The 27,993-nt window shown below is 40.6% G+C and overlaps 1 protein-coding gene across 1 annotated transcript in view; it reads right to left on the bottom strand.

Annotated features, from left to right (window-relative positions):
- RPGRIP1L (RPGRIP1 like) overlaps positions 1–26,077 on the bottom strand; it is a 131,338-nt gene extending 105,261 nt beyond the window's left edge. The window contains 7 exon segments of the mRNA XM_026652815.2: positions 524–629; positions 8,574–8,717; positions 10,983–11,082; positions 15,410–15,708; positions 19,528–19,672; positions 20,455–20,546; positions 25,993–26,077. Of these exon segments, the coding sequence (XP_026508600.2) occupies positions 524–629; positions 8,574–8,717; positions 10,983–11,082; positions 15,410–15,708; positions 19,528–19,672; positions 20,455–20,539 (879 nt within the window). The 5' untranslated portion in view covers positions 20,540–20,546; positions 25,993–26,077.
- Positions 26,078–27,993: the final 1,916 nt, after the last annotated feature.

Here is a 27,993-nt window from a genome sequence, read left to right as displayed (position 1 = left end):
GACCTCATGTATGGAGTCCACCATGCAGCAAACAGCTTGACTTCTGGTGGTTATTTTACAGAAAATTATGCTTCATGTGATTTAAACTGGTCCTTAAAAATGGTGTCCCTTATATTATAGACACAAGTAAAAGCCAATCCTCAGAATTCCGAACAGCCACATTTCTGTTTTATCAACACTCAGCTCCAGCCCCATATTTCAAATTCACACTGAAACCACCATTTGTTTTATGAAACCCTGTTTTAGAAAGATTTCAATCTTTACCTGAGACAGCTGGAAATCTGCAGTTTACCTGTATAACAAAAATTGGACCACACCAAACCCCTGCACTCCCATGGACGAGCTCACCGCATACAAGTGAGAACTGTAGGGCCTGCTGGACCCATCTGCAAAACAACTTTAACACTGGAAACATTGTAAATTTCAGGTAGCATGTGTGTAATATTTTATACAATCTATTCTCAAGTGTTCAGTGTTGTCATATGATGTGAGAATGGAATGTTACTGATTGTGAGTTAGTTACCTCTTGAAGCTGAAGAAATTTTCCTTCCATTGCTGAGAAAGCATTGCCTTTCTCCATCAGTTGTTTGTGGAGCTTTATCATTTCCACATTGTCCCGAATGTTTAACCTTCAAAATTGTATAAAAAATAAACTCAGTGAGATTCAAGATACAATAACAGTCTTCTTATTAGTTTTGCCTTGAAAATTTAAAACCCCTTGCAAATCAGTTTTTCATGGCTTCTTACTTCCACAACTCACTTGGGGGAAGGTTTAGCATGTAATAGCCAACTTAATTCCTTCTTTTAAAATTTGTATTATAGATTTTAAGTAATTCCACGTTTTACTGGAAGATGACATGTAAGTATCAATCATTATTTGGACATGTTTCTTGACAATATCAAAACTAAAGATATACTGCAGTGCAGAGAGCAATCCTATGCTTAAAGCAGAAGGATCATTTGTTTTGCAATCTATCCACTTTCTTTAAAAGTATGTGGTCATAGGATTACTACTTATTGGAATTTGCTCTTGGAGCTTAAACTTTTTAAGTATTTCCAAGAAAAGTGACTTAGCATTTTACACAGATAATACCCTAAGTCCAGCATTCAAATCAGCTGCAGATGTGTCTTTAACTATATAAAAATGCTTAACATCTATGCAGAAACTCTATATGCCTGTAATTCTTTTATATATTTCCCCCGCTGAGATTTAATTGAGAATGCATTATTTAATAGGAAAAGCTTGTTAAAGACCTAAAAAAATGTTTCCAAAAAACTTTTACCTCGAACAGCTAAAGGTGAGTTCATTATTTTTTGCATATATTTCAAGCCAAACAAAGAGAAACCCCTGAACTGCTTTCTACAAATACAAAATAAAGTGATATAAAAATGAGACTATAGCAATAGTGCTTGAAATGTATAATTTCTCCTCTAATATTTATCTATCACAGACTATTAGAAAAATTGTCACAATGCCATGCTGGAAACAGAAAATGGACTACAAAGCTTACACATCTGTAAACCAGCTGAGGACTTGAAATACTTATTCTTAAAAATATCAAAGTTCGTTGTGTTTTGGTATTGCCCAGTAAACTGTCCTTACACAAATGATAAACAAGCTCATAAACCTGAGATTTTCCCCAAGAAATAACCCTAAGAAAATGCTAAAATAACCATGTGTCCAAAACATGTTATCTATATAAATTAAAGTTGTGGTGCTTATAGACAGCAGCATTGTCTCTTACTAGCTATTTAAAAGCTAATGTAGTGGCACATTTTTATTAATCTTGTTTCACACAAACAGCACTGATCCCTTCAAACGCTTTTTACAGGATTTTTTTTTTTTAAAGTAAACAAAAGGAGCACATGATAGTGAGATTTATGATGTGCAGATGTAACTCCAATGGCTCTGGACAATCAAAATTAACCATTATCTTCAACAGTGACAAAAAGAGTATTTGATTTGAATGATTTTGCCAATGCTTATTACCACACCAACCCTTCAAAATCAGGAAAAATAGATGTTTATTAGAACTGAGTTTAGTTATGACAATTCTGACAATATCTAACTACATATAGTTGCTAGCTACTGAAAGTAAATGACACTTATTTTTAAACAATGTATGGATTTTAATATATATTTTCTCAAATATTTACAAAGGCAAGGGCATGAAGTTTTTCCTCTCAGACATACATCATTTTCACGTTACTCCTATTAAATGGCTATGTTCTGGCTGATCATGTACATGGGTGCACACCTGAAAGCCTGCCGGCAGTGGTGGAAACACATGGCAGAAGCTGCCTTTCCTATTTTGCTTCTCCTATAAAACCATGGAGATATGACTCCTCAGATCTTCCACAACTGACATCACAGAGCAGCTGAAGAGACAGTGGTCAGAGAGAAGTTGACATGGTCCCTACGAATAGTGTATGTACATATACTTAAGTGGTCACCTGGACAAAGCACAGTACCTCATTCCAATTATTCTGTCTCTGAGCAGAAACAGTTTATGCAAAGGGGTCATAAGTCTAATATGAAGCAGAATATGAGCACCTATTAATGCTCTCTTTTCCCTTTATAGCCAAAATGTGGCCCAAAATAACTTGCCCTCCTCCCCCAGCCAAAAAAGTTCCAGGTGAGAATAAAAAGAGTTCATTTAATATTATGGGCTTACTTTTTTCTTATTTGCATATCAATTACACCAGTGAAATTAAATCAGGAATAGCTCCATTGTAGTTACATTAATGTCACTGAGATCTGCAAACTATCAAATGTAACAACACTGAGACAGCAGTCAATGGATATTTCTTGAAGACAGCTCCTATTGCCATATCAGCTAAGCAAGCAGCTCTTAACTCTTTCCCTATTGTTAGCCCACATTCAAACAGAAAACAACTTTCAGGACCTCTTCCCTTTCTATTCAGAGGTAAAGAAAGAGAAATAAGAGAACCGGCCAATATTTTTCAGTAGAACAGGATCAGTCTCCCATCAATGCCCCAGACATTTATTCAGGTTAATCTTAATGATGGAAGTAAAAAATATAGTATCACCACAGCGTATACTTTTGTCACTTCTACAAACACATTTGAAATGACAAAACTATATACTGGCTTAAGTCATGTCCGTAACACTTTTAATAGGGTTTTTGTTTTGTACTTCTTATTTCTTTTAATGGTGGTCAAATAAAAAAGAAAAAGAAAAAAAAGCCATCATTTACTCTAAGTATCACATTACTGTCATTATCAGATGTTGATACAAGAGAAACTAGAATTATTTCAATTCACATATCAAATTATATATTAACCATTTCAATTTAGAACCATACACACAGAAATCAGGACAACATGCATCTTTGTGTGCACATTTACATTCCTGCTTTCAGTCCAACTCAGTATTTGCATGTGGAAATAGGGATTTTGGATGTGTGCATAGCTAAATAAATACCTATCCAACAATCAGCAAACCCCTGATCTGCAGGCACACAAACAAGTGTGAGCATGAGAAGTCAGGTGTGAGAAGTCAGATGGAAATGTGAGTACAAGTTTATGTTTGCACTGGGTCCGATTTGGCAAAGTTTTACTCATGTGTAGTTCTACTGAATCCCCAATGCTGTATTAGGTCTACCATGTTTGGTCCTTCTAATCTGGGAATAGAACTGCTACAATGCAAAAACTGTAATCAAGAGAATTTAATGTACTATACTCCTAAATCTGTGTGTTCAATAGGCCTGATCCTGAAGTTCTGTTGCAGAAAAAATGCTATTATATATACAAAATACATATTTTTCTATACTGACAGATGAAGGGCATTGTCAAGTATCTGTTTCACAAATGCGCTTCTGAGCTGCTTCAAAATATGTTTTTGGAAAATACCAAGAGCAATTAAGTTACTTGAAGGACTAGCTGCTTGCAAAAATGTAATTGTTCAGAATTAAAGCATTTTGGCTTGAGCACTATGTTCTGTAGAAATCATCGAACCATGAGGTAATTATGTTTTGCCCATCTCTAAATTAAAAACAACCAAACTAAATTAAATTAAATGTTATGTTTAAAAAATTTAACCAGTCTGATAACCTATGTGCCAAGTTTCTCAAAGTAATATGCCCCATTTAAAAAACAAAACAAAACTTCTAATGGAAATTATAAGAAACACAGTATCTGCAGCTATATCAGTGAGTGCCGCAATAGTCACCTCAGTGCATAGTTTAACCCAGTGGTCTCAAACTTTTGTACCCTTTCATATAGCAAGCCTCTGAGTGCGACCCCCCTTATAAATTAAAATCACTTTTTAATATATTTAACACCATTATAAATGCTGGAGGCAAAGTGGGGTTTGGGCTGGAGGCTGACAGCTCACGACCCCCATGTAATAACCTCGTGAACCCCCTGAGGGGTCCCGAACCCCAGTTTGAGAACCCCTGGTCTAACCCACTTGGACAGACACTAGTCTATGTTCTGTGCTGTGCCTGTCTTGAAGTGCAGCATAGAAAATCTAAGCCCAGGATAGGGTGGAACGAGGAGGTCAAAGTGGCTTTAAGCCACCTTTGCGATTCTTGGATTTCAGTCTGCTTTGGGGATTGGGGTGGTCCCCAGTACAATTTAGAGCAATCCACAGGGCTGCTCTGACTTACACTAGCTTTGACACTGCAGTCTACATGCTGCTGTGAAAGCCAGAATTTCTGGACCACGAACACACTAGCCAAATCCCTTGCTATACTTCTGGTCCTATGTCCCGCCTATTCTTGTACTGCACCAGGGTAATTCTAGAATTCCATGAAGAAGCTATAGCATGTGTTGGAACAGGGGTCGGCAACCTTTCAGAAGTGGTGTGCCGAGTCTCCATTTATTCACTCTAATTTAAGGTTTTGCGTGCCAGTAATACATTTTAATGTTTTTAGAAGGTCTCTTTCTATAAGTCTATAATATATAACTACACTATTGTTGTATGTAAAGTAAATTAGGTTTTTAAAATGTTTAAGAAGCTTCATTTAAAATTAAATTAAAATGCAGAGCCCCCTGGACCGGTGGCCAGGACCCGGGCAGTGTGAGTGCCACTGAAAATCAGCTCAGCACGCGTGCCATAGGTTGCCTACCCCTGGGTTGGAATCTGTTAGTTCTCTTGTATTGCACTTTCAAAGTCACAAGATGTTTAGTTGACTTCTTAAAATTCCAAGTCTAATCAACATAAAAAGAGTCTGCTTTACATCTAAAATGTGGCACTGAGTTTCTCGAGGAAGAAAATGAGTGTTTGACAAGAAGGCCAGGAAGTTAATAGTCTGATTAAGGTCACACTCAGTTACCACACTGGGTAAGAGCCTGGAATATGTACATGCAATGATCTTATCTTCATGATATTCAATGAAGGAAAGATCAGCCATCACATTCTGTAGCTCACTTACTTTTTACAAGTGTCTTGCAATAACAAATGCTTTTTTAACCATAAAGTGGTAAAAGTTGTTTTTCCTAAAGGCTCAAAGTGTCTTTAAATCTTGTGAACACCAAGCTGAGATCCCATGATGGGACAGGTTTAAAGACTGTTGGAAGCACACTCATTGGGTCCTTCAGGCATCGCACAATCACCAGGTTTCTAAAGACAGATTTATAGATTAAAGGGCCAGCAGGAACCACAGTGATCATCTAAGTCTGACTTCCTGTATGACAAAGGTCATAGGACTTCCCTGCATTAATTCCTGAGCTGCCTTTTGGAAACTAATACACCCAGACGGTAGCCAAATGTATGCTAATTTAAGACAAGGAGGGGACTTTAGGTATAATAAAATTCCAAAATACTTGATCTGGAAGCAGAACAAGGAGACATTGCCAGCTGCCCAAACCACCGCTATTTCTGATAGCAGCACTTTAATATCAACAGCCTTCTGTATTGCAACAGAATTTTCTAAACTTTCTGAGAGGAGAGAAGACCAGACTTATTTAAGTCCCATAATTCAAGCTGCCAGGTGGATCATGGTGCAGAATGAGACTATCCTCCTATATTAGCATGTCAGATGACAGCTGTAGGGCTCCTGAGAGAGAAAGACAAACTAAACTCTTAGGATGATGACTGAAGGTATGTGCACCCATAACCAAATCTGGAAAGGATAGAACTGAGTCTACTGGATCCTTGCAGTTCATGCTCCATAATATGCACATAGAGAGCACTGCATAAACCATTTAAATTTAGGGATCAATTTAGAAATTATGGAACAGAAGTGACTATTCCATACTATTGTGTTGACTAGGTTAGCATTCCTTTAGCTATTTCTCCCACCATACCATTACATGGACATGGTGAAGTCTAACTATTAGCACATTTTGTAACCATTCTAATATTCTTTATTGGACACTTAATTTTCTACTTTTTAATATCTATGTGCATGTGATTCACAGTGAACTCTTTTATATTTACTGTAGGACCTCCTTTACAAATAGGCAAATTACATGCATTATATTGTTTACTTTTTATATTGAATTTGGTTTAAAAACCACAGACACATAGGCTGCAAGGACACAAGAGTTTTGCTAACAAAAGATTATGTGGAACATATGCAAAAATCACATCTAAGTATTCTAGGGGCCACAACAACAGGAAAAAAACATGATTTTAATAAAAGGGTGTTTTAGTTCCTATTTCATGCCAATTACAGGCTTGGAATGACTAAAAGTTTATGTCAAGTTGATGACAAACCAAACTGGTCAATTAAACAACAACTGCAAGGAACGTCAATAATATTTTCTGTAAAGATTATGTGCCATAAATGTCAGGAAGTACTCGTATATAGATTTCTAACATTTCAGGGCCCGGAATCAGATATCTAGGAAATACTTCCAGAATTTCAAACCTAAGCTTACGCAGGCAGGAATGGAAACCTAGATATAATATTGTTACTGGTACCTGTACAGTCATTTTATTAATGTAAATAACTATAGATTTACAGTACTATTACAGATTGCATGTATTTAGAATCTCTAAAATTAAGGTAAAATACATACATAATACATACAGATTTTTTTCTAAATGGAAGTATTGCTAATACCCTTTTAAACTATTCACGTTATGTTTTAAAAGAAAGGCATTTTAGACTGAGATCAATTATGATATGCTAAATAATTCAACATCAACATTTATTAAATATGTAGTGCTACTGATGTGTACAGACACATAAGGCAAGGTCCCTGCCCAGAACGATGTATGGTATAATTAAGGGCCTGATTTGCCAGTATTAAGTCTGCACAAACTTCTACTGAAGTCAACTGGATTTTTGCCTGCATGGAATAGAATAGTGAGCCCTAAATTAAACTCTAATGAAAAGTAGCAATAGATAATGGGGGTGAGTTAAGATTGAGGAGGAAGACACAAGGAGAGCAAAGTGCTATTGAGTGTAGCTGTAACAAGATCAGGTCACTCAACAGATCTGTCCTGTCTAACTCTTAAAAAGATACATTACTACTACTTTCAGCCCAGAGCTGGCAGAGAGATTTCTTGCATCAATTCAGTTCTAAAAAGTCAAAAGATTAAGTTTAAACAAAACAAGAGAGATGTAAGTCAGGAAGAAGATAAAAAATAAGCACAGAAGTAGAACTGGATAAAAATAAGGGAAATTAGAAACAAAAATGTTGTGAGAAAAAATAATGCAAAGGAGAAAAGAAAGTTTTGAGGGTGGAGAATAACAGAACAAAAAAGGAGGACAGATGATGAGGATAAAAGAGGAAAGGGAAAGATAAGAAAAGTGAGGAATTAGGAAAAGTGGAAGGAGAAACATATAGGAATAAAAACAAAAAGAGAAGTAGGGGGAAAAAATGAGAGGTAGCAAGAAGAGGAAAGAATACAACAGTCTTCAGTTTCTTCCCCTGCATACCTACAAAGGGCGTTCTGCTATATTCATTCAAACATCTGTGCAGGCCATCATTTTATTGCATTTAACAGCTTCATGTTCATTTGACTGAGATCATCATATGCATGAACAGGGCTGGCCCTAAAACAAATGGCTCCCCAGACAAAGAGCGTCTTCGGTGCCCCCTCTCTCCATTTGTTAAACTTTTGAATACCTAATTTTTTATTGCATTTGCAGCCCATTTCACAACTTTGATTCACGATTTGCATGCATGATTTATCCCGGTCACATAAGATGATAAATTATAAGCTAGGATCTGTAAAACATTTTACTTCAAGCATTCTGTTTTCCCTTTTGTCTCTAACAACTAAAACAGCATCCCAAGCCCAGCGCCTCCCAAGCCCAGCGCCTCCCAAGCCCAGCATCCCAAACGGTTGCCTGCCCCTACATCCAACCCTGTGTGTAAACTTAGGGTCAGGGACTATCCTCAGCATACTAACTGGCCAGGGTTAGGCAGGATAAGGCTTTACTTGAATGCCTTAGTACTCAGCATTACCACACAAAGAAATAAGCACAACAAACTTCGTTTGTTTCTAGAATCATTAAATGTCCTGTACTGTTTTGAGAAATATGGAGGATATATGAATTAGGACATAACTCTCTAATGCTTCACCCTAATACCTATGTATTAGAGAAGGCATTATGGCTTTGTGATATGGAAGCTTCCATTTTTCAGAATACCTTTGCCCTGTTGCTTGTTGCTCTTTAAGTTGCAGAACGGATTCTTCAAACTCTTTTTCCTTCTTCCTTATCTGACTCCTTAGTACCTCTCCAGTGTGCTCCAATTCTTCAATCTGTCCCTTTTGTGACTCAATCACGTTTTCCCTACAAGTTAACAAAGCAGCTTGCGTTTAGAGGTTGTTGTTTTTTTATAAGAACTAGATAAAAATTAGACGCTGAAAGGAAAGCAGAAAAAAGTATCCTGTGTGAAGTTACATTCCTGGATCAAATCTCCTCACCCATTTGAACAAAGGTGCTAACTTGAACTTCTAGAATTTTGTTTATCATGAAGATTATTAGTGCACACTTAGTTCATGTAGGGGGTTGCAAATAGTCCAAAAAAATTAGATGATCAAACATTAGCCACATTTTCAATTACAATAGCTAAACCCTTCATAACATCTTTAAAACAGCATATATTAGATGGCTTAAATTAAGTTAGTTTGTTTAGCATGAACAAGCTACTATGTCATATCACATCTGATTTATTTACATGGCATATTAAGTGTGTCCTATTCTTAATTTTCTGTTGCCAGAAGGTTTGGGGACAGGAAAACTTCACCTCCAGGCATGAGAAGATTAACAAATCCTCAATGGACTAAAACAGCGAATTCCATTTTTAACCTTTTATTTTGGGTTATGTGGTGGTGTACAATGCAATTTAGGCAATCTGCATCAAAATTACTAACTTTTACAAGCAGTGGAATTTATTCTGATGAAGTGATATTTCAGGTGAGTTCCACCCAGATCTGGGTTTGCCCTGAAGGATGAGCAGATCAGCACATCATATTAATCAAAAAATGGTATATTAGTAACTTTGAGAATCATCTTAGTAGACAAACGTCCAGATCTGGAATGTTTCTTGGCAAAGTAACCTCATATTTTTTCGCATTGCAATTACATAGGTAGTACTATGTGTAGCTACCCTGTATGTCTTTATTAATAGTATCTTCCACTATACAATTTTTTGTACGTTAGATACAGTTTCTAGTAAAAGTATATGTTGCATCTTGAGAAAACTATGCTCACCATTCACTCCAACAGGTAAGGTACAATTACTGCATATTTCACTCAGTGAAAATTATTATATATTGTATTTTGAAATCACCCTTTTAACTGTTCACCAAGGACCAAATTCAGAGGTCATATCAACAGTATTCTAAGCTCCTTTAAGTGGGTGGAATTTACACCCAAGGGACCATTTAGTTTATGCCTATATTGAAAATTTAGCCCTTATGGGACCTCAAATAAATCTGACTTGGATAAATATTACTGAAATATGATTGTCATACACAAAAAATGGACTTAGGAAAAGCCAGACCTCAGAAAACTAGAATAGCTACTGATAAGTTTTAGGACAGAGAAATAATATAACAGAGTTCTGTAACTTTAAGTTAGAAATTAACTACTTTTGCTACATGTTTCCCCTCCCCGCCACATCCTTGGATAACACAGCCCTCAGAGCAGGGATATGTACCAGAAGTTCTCTGTGCTCCAAGTCTAACTTACAGTGCATGCCAGATTGAATCGAAGAGGAGCCCAGAACCTAGGAAATGCAAAGATGACTCACGATATGTCTACACAGCTACTAGACATCCATGGCTGGCGAGGTGGGAGAGTCCCCGAGCCCAGAAGTCTACACAGCAACAAAACAGCACCACAGCCCAAGTCTGCTGGCATGGGCCAGTCGCAGGTTTTTCTTTGCTGCGTAAACATACCCTTAAAGCCAGCTTTGCCACCTCCATTCCCCAGGCTGCATCTTCCAAGACGCACAGTACAGAATCTGGTCCACTCGCTTGGACTATGAATCTTCATACTTCGTCAGTTAAGCAACATCTAAGTTAGGTCACCACTTTGATGGGAGATCTCTAGACTAAAACCCAGGTGCTTCAAGGAGTGTGTTTTGGTAATAATTTCATAGGTAACTTTCTTCCTTCTGTCAGTGTTAACCCCAATAGCTTAGCACGGGGATAGGGGGCACTGTGCTTGCAAGAAGTGCTGGTTTTTGAATGAAACATAAAAACCAATGCTCTGGCCACTAAGAGTCATAAAAAGATTCCAAGGCAAATTTTCCATGAGTAAGGGTGTTAAAACCTGATCAAATTCCAACTAGACTACATACATTTTACTGTATTAAATTTCTCTGTCCAATGCAATTTGATAAGGGATCCTTATACTTTCCATTTCTAAATCTCTAGTGCAACGTTGCTGATGCCAATTCAATCAATGCCAGATCCTAAGGCCCCATTTTTTGTTGGAGTGGAAGCTTTGTAAAACACCTTGATGGTTGCAAAATGTGTTTTTTCTCAATAATATTACATATACTAATAATTGTATATTATAGAAAATTAAGAAATACAAATATCATACAAATTTCTTATCTCAGCCCTTGCTTCTTCAAGCAAACTATGTCCGTATCTTGGAAGCATGGGTTGGGGGGATCTCAGTTCTACATCCTGAAATCTCATTCCTAAAAATAAAGAAAACAGAGAGGCATATTTCTGAGACTGAAGTTAATGAAAAAAATATTTAACATAAGGGGGAAAATCCTTACACAATATAAATATCTATAATTACTATATAGATATCAGAAAGGGTATTTTTATATCAAATACACAACAAATGCTACGTATAAATTCAGAACACGCACCACACAGTTCAGGTATCAAAATTCCAGTATGGACAAAACAGCATGCACAGTTACAGGGAGATGTTATCAATAGGCTTTGATATGGGTCTTCTAGAAGGTATTTATTGTAATCTGACAAGCAAAGAACATAAATGCCAGCTTCAGTGCAAGGAGACTTAACAGTAATGATAATTTAAAAAGTGGTTACTGCCTAGCAGAACCTAGTTCTCTGATTGGACTATCTCCATGGAGCCATACTGGAGGAGTCATGTACCTAGCTTAGCAGTCACAGGACCATGATTAGTAGTTTATACTTAGGGGTCCAAATAATTTCCTCAAGTCTTACGTTGCACCGACTGATGGTATAAGTATCCCAATCAATTTTAAAGGTCTTTCAGTTCCTCTTTACCTCCAGAAACTCTATTTAGATCTGGGCTCCAAAGCAGGAAAAGAGAGATGGACAGTGAACTCCTTCTCCTTCATGACTATGCCTCTACAAAGCTCCACTGAAAGGGGCTAGCTAGATGTAACCTCCCCGAAGAGCGCTGCTAGGCTAGTTGAACAGTCCTCCCAAATCCAGCATCTAATCTTATTGCAGCATCAAGAGATTAGTGATTTGCTAACGCGTGAATTGAACTCTATACATCTGCTTTTCAGATTTCAGACAAGAGCACACTGAAGACACATGCCACTGAGGCTGCCATCCCTCTAGATGAGTGAGCTGTGAGATGTTCAATACACAGAAACACCAGGAAGATCATAAAATGAACTAAATGCATGGTCTTACCTACTTAGGCAGCCTTTGAACTGAGATAATTTGACCTTTTATGTATTTCCAAGGGTTACAAATCATCTGTTTGACTTTCTAAGCAGCTCAGTTATTCCAAGAGTAGCTAATCATTCTTCATATCCAGAGCATTCCTGGTTGGATTTTTATTATTCTAATAGCACAAAAGTTGATGTGTAAGCTTGAAAGTTTGTCTCTCTTTCACCAACAGAAATTGTTCCAATAAAAGATATTACCTCACACACCTTGTCTCTCTAGGTGGTAAAATATCAGAAAAGCCACTGAGGATTTGAATGACTACTTGTACTGAGCCACACCTTTCTGACTCAAGTAGTCATAAGAACAGCCATACTGGGCCAGACCAAAGCTCCATTTAATCCAGTATCCTGTCTTCCAACAGTGGCCAATGCCAGGTGCTTCAGAGGGAATGAAAAGAACAGGTAATTATCAAATGATACATCTCCTGTCACCCATTCCCAGCTTCTAGCTAGGGACATCATCCCTGCCCATCTTGGCCAATAGCCATTGATGGACCTATCCTCCATGCATTTATCTAGTTCTTTTAGACGTTTGTGGGCCTGCCAGGTTCATAGGAGATAGGCACACTTGAGATAAAGTGACTCATTCCTGTAGATACCTTGCATCCTGACACAAAAGAGGCAATCAAGTTCTCCCTTGTCTGTTTAAGCAACCATATTGTCTCTGAAAAGGTGCACTGGTTTCCCTTTGATCTATAAGAAAGATTTTGAGATCCAGCCTGATAGCCCACAGTTCTAGCAAGTTAATGATTCTTTGATTCCTGAAGTCTCCAAAGTCCACATATAGTCAAAGATCTTAGATGTGTTCCCCAACCCAGACTGAAGGCATCCATGCCTAACACTATCTAAAGAGAAAGCTGAGACAACATTCAAGACATTTTTGTGATGGTGAACACCACAGTACAGAGTCTCTGACTTGCTGAGAAGGAAACACTACCATACTCAAGCTCTAAGCACTTGCTCTGTACACCAGATTCAACTAACTTTACAAGGGAATCCTTAACCTGTGAGTATGTCTACACAGCAGCTGCCAGGGTGCTTCCCAGTGTGGGCAGACAGACATGCACTAGTTCTGCTCAAGCTAGTGTGCTAAAAATATCTGTGTGGCCATGGTGGTAGCTTGGGCTAGCCACCCATATCCAGGGGTTTGGGCAAGACTGTACTCAGGTGGTTAGCCTGAGCTGCTGCCTGTGTTGCCATGGCCACTCTGCCATGTTTAGTGCGCATTTGTCTACCGAGGCTGGAAAGCACCCTCCCAACTGCTGTGTAGACACACCCTAAAAGAAAGGATTTATAAAAGTGCAGACTCCTGTCAGGCCTAACATTGCCAGCCATGCAACTTCAACAGTAGGGCTCTGCAGAGGCAATATCATAAGAAGAAGAGTATGTTTTCCTTTTTGTAATAACATAAATCTTTGTAAGATTGCCATGCAGGAGAACAGAATATCTGAATCTTTCCACAAAGTGCATGTATGCCAATTTTAGCTGCCATGGTTGTATTTTCTCCCCCATAAGACTAAAACGTACAAATGCAAATAAAGCAAAAACCAGGTCTCCTTTCATTTAAGGTATCCCAAAATGCTTTACACAGAAAGAAAAAGGAGTTACTGTAGTCAGAAACTGATAGTGCTACAATTAGGTATGCAAATACAGCAGGCAATGCTCACCTACTGCCCTGGAGAACAAAATCTATTTTATTGATAAACAGAATATTAGCCAAGACACTAGGGTTATCACATTTTTTTTAAAGACAAGAAGGCAATCTTTAACTGCAACACAGAGAGACATGAAACAAATAGAAAGAACCTCCGCTTAACAATATATCTGAAATAATTTTGCAAGAATAGGTCTAGGCCACAATAGTTTGCTCTTCCAAGCTGAAGACCATTTATAGTGTGTCAGAGCATTCCTAGTTTTCTGTCCTTGCACCACCTTTAACTACAGCATTGTAGAGGCAGCCTAATTGAAATGTCTAATGTGTAATTCATGACATCACAAAGGCTGAAAGAACACAGTTATTGGGTATTAAAAATTTCACACTATATAAACATTAGGAGAGTAAAATGCAAATGCCTATTACTTTTCATTGCCTGTCTAAAAGTGTCAGAATTATTTTTTTTGGCAGCTCGAAGTGTCATAGTAACGAATAATCTCAATGTGCTTTCCCAACTGAATGAATGTTTGCAAGAGTATGGGATATTCTCTTTATGGAGAAACTGAAAGTTTGAAAAAGAGACAAAAACGCAGTATACCTGACCATGAGTCTGACAGAAAACTCATAGAAGTTAATGGGGAGTCTCCAGCTGATTCAATGGGTTTTGGATCAGGCCCCATATGACTATTTTTTACAAGTTATTTGGATAGATACAATAAACTATCTAAACACAAATCCCTTCACAAACTTTCTCCTTATAAAAATGTAACATATATAATTGAACTCTCTTTTATAATTTAATTACCCCCAGGGCCGGCTCTGGCTTTTTTGCCAGAGCGCCGGGGGCAGGGCGGCGAGCCCCGGTGGGGGCTCGGCTCTCCCCCGGCAGCCAGAGCGCCGGGGGCAGGGCGGCGAGCCCGGCTGTGGCCCCGCTCTCCCCGGGGGCCGGAGCGCCGCGCCGCCCCCCTCCTGGTGCCACCCCAAGCACCAGCTTGGGTGCCTGGAGCCGGCCCTGATTACCCCAAATACAAGACTGAAAATGAGTGCCCAATTCTACTCCTCTAGTAGTCAACGGCAAGTCTTGAATGTAAAAACCTGCATTAACTATGATTCTAATCTCACCATATAACTTCCAGAATCTACATATGTATAATAGATTTTTCAAAGATTTGCAAAGTCATGCACGCATGTATCGGAGAGTAGAGCCTAGCCCTAAAACTGAATAAGGAAAAATATGTGAAAAATTGAAGATGTATAACTTTTAAAATGTGCTAGTGCTAGCCGTCTTTTCATATACTTTAGGTTTTACATGAGCCCTTAACATTTACAGAGATTTTAATTTACATGAATATGTTAAAACTGTAGATTATTTTTTTTTTTAAGAGTATCCTACGTTTGATAATGATCGTACCTGAAACTATTTTCCAATTGCCAATACCATTATGGCTTCTCAAATGAAGACATACAACATGAACAAGACATAAAGATTGCAACAAAGAATAAAATAAATTAAAAAGGGAGAACAGCTCACTTTCTTGTAACAGTTCCTGAAGGGACCTCTACCCACAAAAGAGCTAAAGACCAGAAATTAGCATGTGACCGTATATGTAACTACTTCTTAGGTGAAGAGCTAACTGGGATATTGTCTCTTAAAAAGTTGTTAGCACATAATCTCAATTTTAATTATACCTTTCCTTGTGCGATCTTGGATGGCGACAGCCTCGTTCACTTTTCTGAGACCAGTGTTAATGCGAGATTGAACATAGCTGTATGGAGTGTGCCGATGGCCTTGAACTTGGAGCTGCTGTTTGGTTGAAATGAGTCTCTTGCGGATGCCTTCATTTTGTTTCTCGAGCTCACGAACTCTCTCTTGCAGCTGCTCAATCATTTCTTCAAGCTCCACATCCTGGCCCAACCGCTTGGGGCCACCACCAATCTGCTCAGATCTTTTCTTGTCATTAACAAGCCGAATTAACTTGGTGGCCATTCTGGGGAAATAATAAAAAGATGAAAAAGAATGTGAAAAGTCAGCATAAAAACCATTGTGTTGAAAAGAACATAATCACTGTGAAGACTTCAGCGTAAAACCTGAATAATAAATTGCAGGTTTTGATACAACTATTACTGCCTGTGAAGAACCCTTTGAAGATAATTGAAACCACTGGGCAGCAATCTGCTTTATAGCACTGACAAATAACAGTTTCCTCAGGCTTATCATTTAAGGTTAGTAAAGAGAGGACACATATTTACTCCATATGCTCCTTAAATATAATTTTTAACGCATGACCTTATAGAGGAACTCTGCATTCTGTTAAGTACAGTCACAGATTGGGGATGTGGTGGGCAATGTATAAAAACTACAATTCCACAAGACATTAAACTATTGAACACATACTAATAATATGCAGAATTTCAGTGATGTATTGTTTCCACTTTCAAGAGGATTTTAAACCACATTTCAGTTCTAAAAATGCTAAAAAGTGTAGGTGAGCATGCCTAAAAAGCTCCTCAGGAGAAAGAATCTTAATAGTTCATGTTGCCATGCTAAATTTTATATTCAGCATGTAGTACCAATGTGCTAAGAGAAGTAATGATTAGCTGTGGGATATAATTAGATACAGGAAGTGTGGTTTTCATCTGTCTTTAAAAGGATACAAATTTTGCTTTTGGCATCTCAAGAGTTGTACCTTTGATTTCTTTTAGTTTTGATAAACATTGGTAAGCCAGAACAAAAGACAGAGAGGGCACATGGGGGTGATGTAATATGCAAGAACATAAAACATGCCCAGCAGTGAATAGAAAAAACTTGGCATAGAAAGAAAGAAAAGGTGGCTTTGATGAGGGAGACAAGTTCAAGACTTTACAAAATTGGTCGCACATCTTTAAGAGCTGTATCTAGTTTATAGGGAATCTATTTTTGCAGAGGCCCAGACAGGAGATTGAAAACAAAGACACACTTCATTTGTTTAAAGGAGTTTGTTTTACTTTAGCATGGGTACAGACAGAAGCTTTTACTTAAAAGAACAAAAGTGAAACAACAAAAAAATAATTCAAAATAGCTTTGGGATGTCACAGAACTGCCTGCAAGCAGTTTTCTGATATATATATTTCTACTGCATATTCAATCCACACTTCTAGCTACAAGGACTCCAGCATTGGGAAGAAATTCACAGCTGAATTAGTTAAGACTTCTTCCTCACAGACAACAGAGACAATGCACCGAGGGTTTGATTTTTTTATTTAAAATACCAATTAGTGCATCCACTGCATTATGTCCTAGGTGGCCAATTACAGGAACACTGGGTGAGTTTAGGCAGTCCACAGCGCTTCTTTCATTGGTCTCAAACATAGAAAATTCCACACAAAAGGACACTAGTGAGCCATCTGATCAAGTACCTGACAGCAGTCAGTACTAGATGCTTTGGGGAAAGTTACAATGCAAATATGTAAAATAATGACTTGTACAGACTGAGCTAGAGAGATCCTTTTTTATTCTGTCCCATACTACAAAAACAATAAAACACTTAAAGAGCCTAAAAGGTGGCATATTCAGATCTAATTAAAGATCTTTAAGATATTGAACAGCTACTTCTCTGCAGATATGAGGAAAACAGTTGAGAAATGCACCAGTCTGGCCACTTTTAAAAGGATAAGTAAAAATGGGAAGACCTGGGGGATAGAGAGCTGAACTGCTGCATATGGACTGTCCAAAATGTGGAATGAAGTCTCCAGGCCCTGCTTGTGGCTCTACAACCTCTTTTTTCAACCTCTTGGATGCCTTTAGGATTTTTGTCCCCACACAACAACATAATGAAAGCCCCAATGGAGATGGGCTCCAAGATGTGCATGGCAGATGGGTACACCAATGCACAGACTCACAAAACCTGCTTCACCACACAGATTCACTACATCCCATATCGAAGGAGGCAGGATTCACCCCAAACTGAGGGTGTGTGGACGGTTTACATTCTTCTATGTCAAAAAAGTACTTTGTATATACAAACTAGACATAATTGACAGTACGCAAGAGATGGTTTCTATAAATCGGAGATTCCTAAACTGTGATCTGTGGAACACCAGCAGCCCATGGCAAGCTGGTTGATCACACTGTGCTAGCTCTGCTCCTCGCTCCCAACTGCTAAATTGAATTAAGAGAAGCTAAAAATCCACAAATACTTTTCTAATAGTTTTACAGGTATCCGATTTCTGTAGTGGCCAAAAGATGTTATATGTTTACAAATGAAAGGGTAAGTGATCTGTGCAATGACAAGCGAGAGGGCAGGTGGTCGAAAAAACAATTTCTCTATTAAGGTGTGGTGCACACTATCAAAATGTTTGAGAAGCTCTGCTAGAGGATACATACCTAAACAGATGAGATCATCCATATCATCATATGCTAATACAACTATATGACAGCATGAGTTGTCAGAAAAAAAATCTGAGTCATCTCGCTTCAAACAGAATCCAGAGTAGCTCCAATAGAGAATATACTTGTTAAATGGGACTGAGAAATGGAAGAGATGTTTTCATGAGCAAAATTCCATGTTTTAAAGTAACATGAAGCAAGCACTTTAAACAAGGGAATATTGCAATACATTTTAATTTTTCTATTGAATGTATCTGTTTAAAAGTACATGTTCAAAATGGAGGGTGTGAGACAATTGTTTTCTCTATCATAGCACAAATAGCACTAAATTAGCAATGTTATATAAAGTTTTTATATACACAAACACATACACTCCCACCCATCTCATACTTCTCCATTTGCTCTTTATTTAAGTCCTTTCAAGGCCTAATTCATTTACTTTTCTTCAGTCTATATCTTTCCTCTCTTCCTCCTACATTTTCTTTTCTCCCCTTACATATTTATTTGCATGTAAATAGCCTATTGCTCAATATTTATCTAGCAATATATAAGACCCCAATCACTACAACATGTGGCACCAAATCTTTACTCCTTTCTATTCCTCTTGCCCCTCCTCCCCCAACCAAACTTAGTACTGGTCTAACTATGAAAAGGTTTTTGAAAGACAGCATGCACTGTCTCCTCCTCACTCTCTCTCCTTACCTTGAAAATGTTGATCCTTTTTCCTTTTCTCCTTTCCACTCCTCCCCACACCTCCTTTTTGGTTTCCTAGATCTCTAGTTCCTCAGAATTTAAAGATCTACAGGCCTACTAGGCTTATGACAGTAGGGGAGCAGTTCATGCCTGGGAACTGAAAAGGTAGCACCAGCACCTCCTATTTCAGGTGTTATGATCTGTCTCTGAGGGCTGGTCTACACTGGGAGGGTGGAGGGATATCAATCTAAGATATGCAACTTCAGCTACGAGAATAGCGTAGCTGAAGTCGACGTATCTTAGATCGAATTAAAATTACTTACTTTGCGTCCTCGCAGCGCGGGATCGACGGCTGCGGCTCTCCCGTCGACTTTGCTTCTGCCTCTCGCCAAGCTGGAGTTCAGCAGTCGACGGGAGAGTGATCGTGGATCGATTTATTGCATCTACACTACACACGATAAATCGATCCCCGATAGATCGATCGCTACCCACCGATCCGGCGGGTAGTGTAGACGTACCCTCAGTAGAAATCAGCTCAGTGGAGTAAGATCAGAGAGGGGAATGTACATAACACAACATTGCACTGCAAAAGTTCTGTGGCCGTATTAGGAGTACTAAGGATTTCACAGACCACTCTGAAAGGCTTTATTACTCCAGTTTACATGATTTTGATTTGTTGATGATTAAGGTTTACAAGAACATATTCTCCAAATTTGATTTTGGTTTAAAAAAATCAGAAGATTCAAACCTTTTAATTTTATCTTCTTGCTTATGTGCATGTTGCTTAAGTAAGATGTTTTCATCATGCAAACGCAGGAAACGGTCTTCTAGCTCCTCACGACTAATCCGTGAGACAGCTTGCCGAGCTTTCACATTCTGGGCAGCTGATGATTCTAACAAGCAGAAACAAAATCACAACAAATTATTTTCACTATTCCCAAAGGAATATCATCATTTTGAAACCTAGCCAGTTTTAAAAAATGAGTTTAATATAGTTTCATGTTCAACACCTGGCCAAGTCTGTCTGCCAGTTGATGATCATAAACTCATATTTTCTAATCTTTTTAATGCTTTCCAATCCTTTGGATAGAATACCCATACAAATGACATGGCAAAGTGGGTAGCTAATGGATGATAGAGAGGAAATAGTTTAACTGACTCACAGCACTTCATATGTAAACACACAATCTAGAAGTAATTTTTATATAGATTGGACAGAGTCCTTTTTAAAAGCAAAGGGAATTTATTCACACAAAACTATAAAAACATTAAAGTCCAGGAAATTCACTCTAATGTATGAAATAAGCCTCAACACAGTAGATGACGGTACATACAATGGATCTGATTCTAAGAGGAGCAGAGCACCTCCTCAGAGATGCTGAGTGCCTTCTGCTCCCATGTTCAATGGGCCAGCTTCTGCTCGCACTAACATCAGTCGATAAATTGGATATGGCTCAATGGACTTGCAGATGCCCAGCACCTTGTAGGCCTGAGCTCTATATAAATAGTACGATGAACTCTGAATTATCTTATATCTTTGTGAATATAACCCAGACTCTGAATATTATCTGAACTTGATTTTCATAAGTGTGAATATCAGAAACATTTTTAGAAGGAAGCCAACAAAGTCACTGATCAAAGTCTGTCACTGTAATAAATAACAGCTGGTACAAACCTTGTAATCCTCCAATTCCAGCTAGATTTAGACCTACATCTCTCACAGGCAGGTCTCCTGCAGTTTCATCAGCTGGAGCAGACATGGTTTATCTGTGGATAACAAAATTCTTATGAAATCCTTTTCCATCTGTAACTTAAACTGTGAGACTAGAATGAACAATAATTACATCATATAAAATGAATAAGAAAAAGGTAATGACAGATTCACTATAATGACAGACTCATTATAGTAAGACCTCCTGCCCCAAATGTATGACTCAGGGGACATTAAAAACTTTCAGTTTTTAACATTATGCCAATTTGAATCATAGTATATCATACATACTCCTTTCTACAGTACAGCTCCTATAATTTATTTTAAAAAGGGCTGTAGATTAAACTTTTTTATTCAGGGTCTGATACAAAACACAATGAAATCAATGGAATGACTTCCATTGATCTTAAGTATCTGATCCAAACTCATTGATTTCTACTGTTTATAGCAGGAAGCTTAAAGCATCAACAGGTGGAACATTCTGCTGTGTTCCCCATTGTGAATGGCCTAAGAGAAATGGAGGGTGTTCCTGCTTATATTGCCTTTCCAGGCCTCATTACTTCTCATTTAGTTTTCCTCAAGTGGTTCTCAAACATTTGCATACTAAGGATCACTGCTTAAAATAGAGGCTCTTATGGACTCCTCATCTCCTAAACCTGATCTTGCATCTTCTATGAGGCAAACAGAATGTTTTGACACATGAAGGAATAATACTAGAACCTCATTGTCTGCGGAGCCATACTGCTCTAACTTTTCCAGGTTATTTTGCAGTTTGGTTCTATTTTTTTGTGGGTTTACATCCTCTCCAGTTTTGGTGCTGTCCACAAATTTGACCAAAGCTGAATTAACATAAAAGAAAGACATGAAGCCTTGTGCAGGGGTCAGTGATTCCAATTTGCATACCCTCATGGTAGGTTTTCGGAAAACTAATAGTGAGTCCAGAAATGTCTTGGGAAGTTTAGAGACTGAGCTAGAATTAGCAGCAAGTATCACTGCTTGAAGATTGACACCACTTTGAAACGAGTAACTACATGACCTGGAAGCGTTCTGAGAACCATTTGTCCATTTTACCCCAAAGCTGTGTTTTTCTTCTGAAAAGCAAGTAACTTCCTCCAAATCAAACACCAATGCTGTTACCCTCTACCTTGCAATACTAGTGCATATTTGTTCTAAAACACCACTCTTGCAAGAAGTGCACTGATATCTTTAATGACCATTAGTATCCATCATCTTTCCTCTGAAACATGACACCCAAAGAGCAATTCCCCATAGAAACATGTCAGGGTTATTTGTTGAACACTAACTCAGGGCCCAATCATAAACTGCTTGCTCAAACAAAACTCTCATTTAAGTCAATGGGAGTTTTGCCTCTGTAATCAGATCGTCCTGACATCACTTCCAAAATGCATGGGTTTTTCCCAAAGGTCTCCAAATTACATAATTGGAAGGCATCAATTTAACTGATCAAATCTGATGAGAGTGTATCACAATCTTGTTACAACAAAGCAATTGTATTTATAGTTTAGAGATGTAGTTCTAGAGAGAGCTTCTCCAGTTGGCATAGCTACTACCTGTCATGGAGGTGGATTAACTACATCTCCCATCAACATAGTAGCATCTTCAATGAAGTGCTACAGGGCGCAGCTGCACCACTGTGGTGTTGTAACATCTCAGAACAGGATGAGTGAAGACTTTGTTTTCCCTGAACAACAAGGGAGAAAAACAAATTCCATGTGTAATGTGCCATCAAGCTCTTTATGTTTTAAGAGAATGGTTTGGCATCTAGATAACTAATTTCTGGTGTTTCAAATTCATTCAGTGTTTAGTTATTTGTTTGTTTTCCAAACAGACAGAGAATTCCTTTGTATGAGTGGTCTGTTTGAATGAATGATGAAGGCGAGGCTGTTGACTTTTTGTGTAAGCAATTAGATTTTTCTCTTTCTTTTCTTTAATTTCTTTTCTTTAGTTATTTCACCCTTCTCCTAAGTAGCTAAAATGGTTAACCAAAAGACTGCTAAGATTTGCTTGTCTACAGGGTCTGAAAAGAAACACACCAGTGGTTTGTTTTAAGTATAGACCTGCCCTGCCCTAGGACTAATCAGTAGGAAGACACACACCCTCCTCCATTGTATCCTGCACCCCATCAACTCTGACTGTTTTTTGCCCCCAGAATAGTTTACCCTATAAAGGATAATGGTTACTTGATTACTACTCAGTTCCTGTCCTGGAAATGAAGCACAAACTTCACAATTGGAAGAAGGAAATTAGAAATATTGTGATTAACCCACATAATTTTTGGGACTTAGCATAAAATCATGAAGTTTCCAGAGCGCTACTTATACTGCAGAAAATAGTAGCTTTGTAATCTGTAGCACTGAGTTTATGGAATTGTTTTAGCACTATTTGTATTTGACAAACATTACAAAGAAATTTACATACAGATTTACAATTTGCACACAAGGACAAAAATTGCCAAACATGATTGCTTAAAGCTAAACACCTAAATACCTGTTTATGGCCCAATTCTGCAAAAAGAATGTTTAAGTGGACTCTTGATCCGCTTCAGCCCATTCAACTTGGATACGGTTCAAACTGGCAGATGGAGTTACCCCTAAACTGTCGTTAGGTACCTAAATTAGTAATCTAATTTTCAGCAAGGCTAAAAGGTGCAGTTTTTATTGAAGTCGATAGGAGCCATACATGCTCAGCAACTCTGAAAATTAGGATACTTATTTAGCTAAGTAAGGATTTAAATGCCTAATTTTAGGCACTTCCATTTGAAAATATTGGCCATTTTTAGCATAATTTAGGGAACAAACAAACACATATCTCCGAGCCACAAATCTGTAAATTCCTTACACCCTGCATTCTTCTTCTAGCCATACATCAGAGGTAACTGTTTACACTGTACTGGGGTCACCATTTATCTTTTTCCCCAAGAAACAGGGCCTATTGGGAGATGGCATTAAAAATAGTCTCACATTCTTTTTTAGGAGTGAGCATAGACACATGGTCCAATATTCTTTCACACTTTTCTAGATGTTACAATGTTGAGGTGTTTTGTTTGTTTTTCACTGTCTCAGTGCATTGGCACATTCTGCAGTAACTGGTGCAAGAAATGCACTTGGGTCCTCTAATTGCTAATGCTATACAAATAAATAACAAGTGCACACTTATACAGGGGTTTGCCTTCAAAATACTTTGCAAACATTCACTACATTTTGCAGCAACCCTATATGAGGTAAGTGGGTAAATATCATTGTCCCGACATTAGGAATCTGGGAACTGACACAGAAGCGATTTCTAGCCTTCTCCCCCTGGTTGCAGTTCTATTGGTGATATCAATGGCAGGAGCCCCACAGGAGACAGGCTATCCAGCCACTGTTAGAGGGCTTTCCCTTCACCCCCTCCCCTGGTTCTCATCATGCAGACAGAAAGCAGAAGACCAGAAGTCCAAAGTGCAGGCAATGCAATATTTATTGGGGTTAGTTCCAAGCAAGCATATCCAGAGCTCTATACGCCGGTAGAGTCTGTTTCCCAGTGTTCCGTTCCCAGCTCTGATGCCACAGAGCACTTACCCAGTGTCCCCCTTCCCAGATCTGACGCCGCAGAGCCTTGCCTGTGTCCCCGTTCCTCATTCCCCCTTCCCATTCCCCACCTCCTCCTTCTTAGCAGCCCCAAATATACCTGCAATGGACGCCCTTGGTCCCACACCTTACAACTTATGGTCATGTTCCATTTTGGAAGATCATGAGTCTAGGGTCTTTATCCCACCTGTTTTGTATCCCATGGGAGGTGTGTGGTTGTGCTATGGTCAGGGACAGGCATTTCTTTGGCCTTTTAGTGTTTTATACCTTCCCCCCATCCCCTCCCAATTGGTTGCTTGACCTTGCCTTGAGAAAAGAGCCAGGCAGCCTTCCAGTGTATGCTCATATATTACACTCCTACCAGACCTGTAACACTTTAGCTCTATCCCTTATCTTTTCTCATTGTACTAAAAGACCCATCTGGTTGTGGGAAATGGAACACACAGTGTCTTTGTTCTTCACACATATTAGTAGTATAAAATATAAAAGTATCAAAAAAAATCAAACCCAGAATTCTATCTCAGGCTAACAAAAAAGCCTATATGCTAACAGCCATCAGTGTAACCTTGAGTGACCTAGACTAAGCCAGTCTGGGTGGTACAGTGTTTGAAACTCTGGGAGACACCAGCACCTTGCCTACACTTGCACTCCCACCTGTGTAGCTGAACCAGTGCTAGCAAGAATGGGTAACCTTAGGAGAAAACATGGTGGTGTATGTATGCAAGGCAAGAGCCCATGCGACTCTTAAAGCTACACTCTCCCCTCAGGCAGAGGAGTGCAATTCCCATTTGAGTCCAGTATTATCTATATATCTGCGGGAAGCATCTGGCCCTTAGCCAGGAGCAGGACTGAGACTAGCCCTTGGGGTAGCCAGCCACACTCCTGTGCTCAAATCTCTGGGAGCAAGGCACCCTGGTATAGGATGGCATCTCATGGGCCCCCATGTGATCTGGGGACCGGGACCTGCCCCAAGGAAAGGGGGCACCAGTCTGCATAGACCAGGATGGGTGGCAACCCCATTACCTTAAAAAAAAAAAAAAAACACCCCACGCCCAGGGTAGGCCATGGCTAGACAAACCATAGTACGGCTCTGTCGCGGGGTCTGCAACATGTCCATACATGGACACAAGTGTTCACCGTAAAAATTTTTAGGTCCGTGGGGGATGCTCACAGGTGGCTCCCCATCCCTGCTGCTGCTGGCAGAGGCGCGGCCAAGGGGCTCTGCACGGTACCTCCATTCCCCCTCCCTGAGCACTGACTCTACAGCTCCCAGCCCATTGGCTGGGAACCGCGGCCAATGGGAGCTGTGGGGGGCGGTGCCTGCAGAACTGCCTGGCTGCGCCTCTGCCAGCAAGAGCAGGGACAGGGAGCCACCCCAGGGAAGACTTCCCATCCCTGCTGTTGCTGGCAGAGGCACGGCCAGGCGGCTCTGCACACTGCCTCTGCCCCCTTTCCCCAAGCGTTGACTCCACAGCTCCCAGCTCATTGGCCAGGAACCATGGCCAATAGCAGCTGCAGGGGCAGCCATCCCCAGCCCAGAGCCTGCACCCCCAGCCAGAGCCTTCACCCCGCTGCACCCCAACCCCCGCCTCAGCCCAGAACCCCCTTCTGCCCCCCTGCCAATGTCCGTCACTAAGTCTGGTAATTTTGTCAAGTGTCCATCCGCAACATGGTGATGCTGATATAGGCACCGACTTCCCCCTCTGCCCCGTGGGTGCTCGACCCCCCGGCCACCCCCTGGCTCCGCCCTCCCCCACCCACAAAGTGCTAAGCGCCGCCAAACAGCTGTTGGGGGCGGGAAGCGGGGGAGAAGGAGGCGAGGAGCGGGGAGCTTGGCAGCCGGTGGCTGCAGAGCACCCGCTAATTTTTCCCTGCTCCGGCCATCATGTCCCACCGAGCCCTGCACGGGACCTACCCGACGGCCCGAGCTTGTTACCGCGCCTGCCCCCGTGTCCCAAGGGCGGTAAAGCTCCCTGTGCACTCACGGCCCTGCGTGCTCCTCTCTCCCCCGCGGCCGCTCATACTCCGTTAGCAACGGCCTCTGTTGCTACGCAAAAAGGTCACTTCCGCCGACGGGGGGGGGGCGGCGAGGCTGTGCCCCACTGTCTGACGGGAGTTGTAGTTCGGCGGCGAGCGATCCAGGCTCCGGACTACACCCCCTCCCTTCCCGTGTGTCAACCGCGCTGCATCTCGGGAGTTGTAGTCCTGCCAGGAGCGCCGGGCCTGCTCTGGTGCCGGCAGGAAGAAGCTGAAAAGACTACTGGGAGGCCGAGCGCGGCGGTGTGGGGCGCCGCACGCGTCTGGGGCTGTGCTCGAGCACGGCGGGCAGCAGCATGAAGAGGCGAGCCGGGGCGAGAGAGAAAAAAGAAACCAAGGTACCTTCCCTTTGCTTCCTGCCCCTCCCAGCCTCGTCAGGCCGCCCTCCCCCCGAGCTCGCCTCTGCCGCGCGCCGGCCCGCCCCCAGGCAGGGCTCTGCAGGCCAGGGGCTGCCTGCGCGGGAGCTCATCACGCCCCAGCCTGTCGGGGTTGCCGGAGCATCCCTGCCCAGGCAGGACCCTCCCGTCCCCCGCGGCAGGAGGGGCTGGTACCGGGCGCTGCTCCCGGCCGGGACCCCTGCCCCCTTCCCCGGCTGTGAATTCCAGCAGCCGCCCGCTTGTCTGAGCGCCACCGCGGAGGAGGCGGCCGCGCAGTTTAGGATTAAACCAGAAGCCCGACACTGGTCTGCCTGCGGGGCCCGAGTGTTAATCAGCGCTGCCGGGGCGTTAGACTGCAGCCCCACCCAGGTGTCCTGGGTTCAACTCCTCCCCCTCTTCCCATGATATTGCAGCGCCCTGTGCTTGGGGCCTTCTGTTCAGCAAGCATGTGGCTGTGGTTGACTTCTCCGGTGGAGTTGAGAAGTCTCAGTGTCTACAGGGCAGTGTCCGTCTCCCAGGGCTACTTCCTTCCACCTCTTGGTCACGAACTCGTTTTGGTCGCCTGCGACAGGCCATTTGTTTACTGTAGACCAAGAGTGGGACACAATTGCCTTGTTTCTAGATGTAAGAGGTGTGGCCTGAGCACAGGGCTGGGAGCCTGCTGCCTCTGAGTGCTAATCCCAGTCCAGATGGTGGCTAAAAATTGGTGCTGTCCTCCTGCTAGATTTAATTATTTTTTTTATATAAATAACTTTGAAACTGTGACTATTTTTGAAGCCATTTCCAAGGTCTTTCATGGTTTCTGGATTACATTCTTAGTGGTAACTTTATAATGTTCACCCAGAGTAATTTTTGTGACTACATGCACATTAAATTATTTCCCCAGTATCTTCTTACTAAATGGCCAAATAAGTGTGCTTTTGTTTTTCCAGTAAAACATTTCCCCCCGGCCCAGATGATCCAAATGATTTTATATTAATGTATTTGATAGGAATATTAGGTATGTTATAGCTTTCTGGCATTTGAATTTTTTTTCTTGAATGTGTGTGTATGTTTAATGATATTACGAGCCCACCTTGAAAATTTAACCCAGAGTACTAATTTATATAGTTTGAAGGCACTATTAACTATATTTTTTTGTATGGCTCTCTAGCATACTCATACAATATTTGATTAATATTATGAATCTGATTCTCCTTTATTGGTGATTTTACACTGTTGTAACTTCATTGATTTCGTGGCGTTACCGCTATGCACCAGTGTAAGTGAAAGGAGAATATAAGGCCCCTGTATATTTTGTATTAAGTATGTGCAACACGTAGGCTTTAAAACAAACAGCTGAACTCTGATCTCACTTACACCTGTATAAATTAGGGGTAAGAGGAACTATAGTGCAAGGGGTATAGTCAGGGCCGGCTCTGGCTTTTTTGCTGCCCCAGGCAAAAAAACCTCCCCCCGCCCCCCGACGGGGAGCGTGGCAGGGGAGGGCGCCGAGCCTGGCC

Source organism: Terrapene carolina, unplaced genomic scaffold (assembly GCF_002925995.2).
Source record: "Terrapene carolina triunguis isolate 2854851 unplaced genomic scaffold, T_m_triunguis-2.0 Scaffold130, whole genome shotgun sequence".
Lineage (NCBI taxonomy): Eukaryota > Metazoa > Chordata > Testudines > Emydidae > Terrapene > Terrapene triunguis.
Note: the sequence above shows the minus strand (reverse complement) of the source record. Positions and strands in the feature narration are given on the sequence as shown.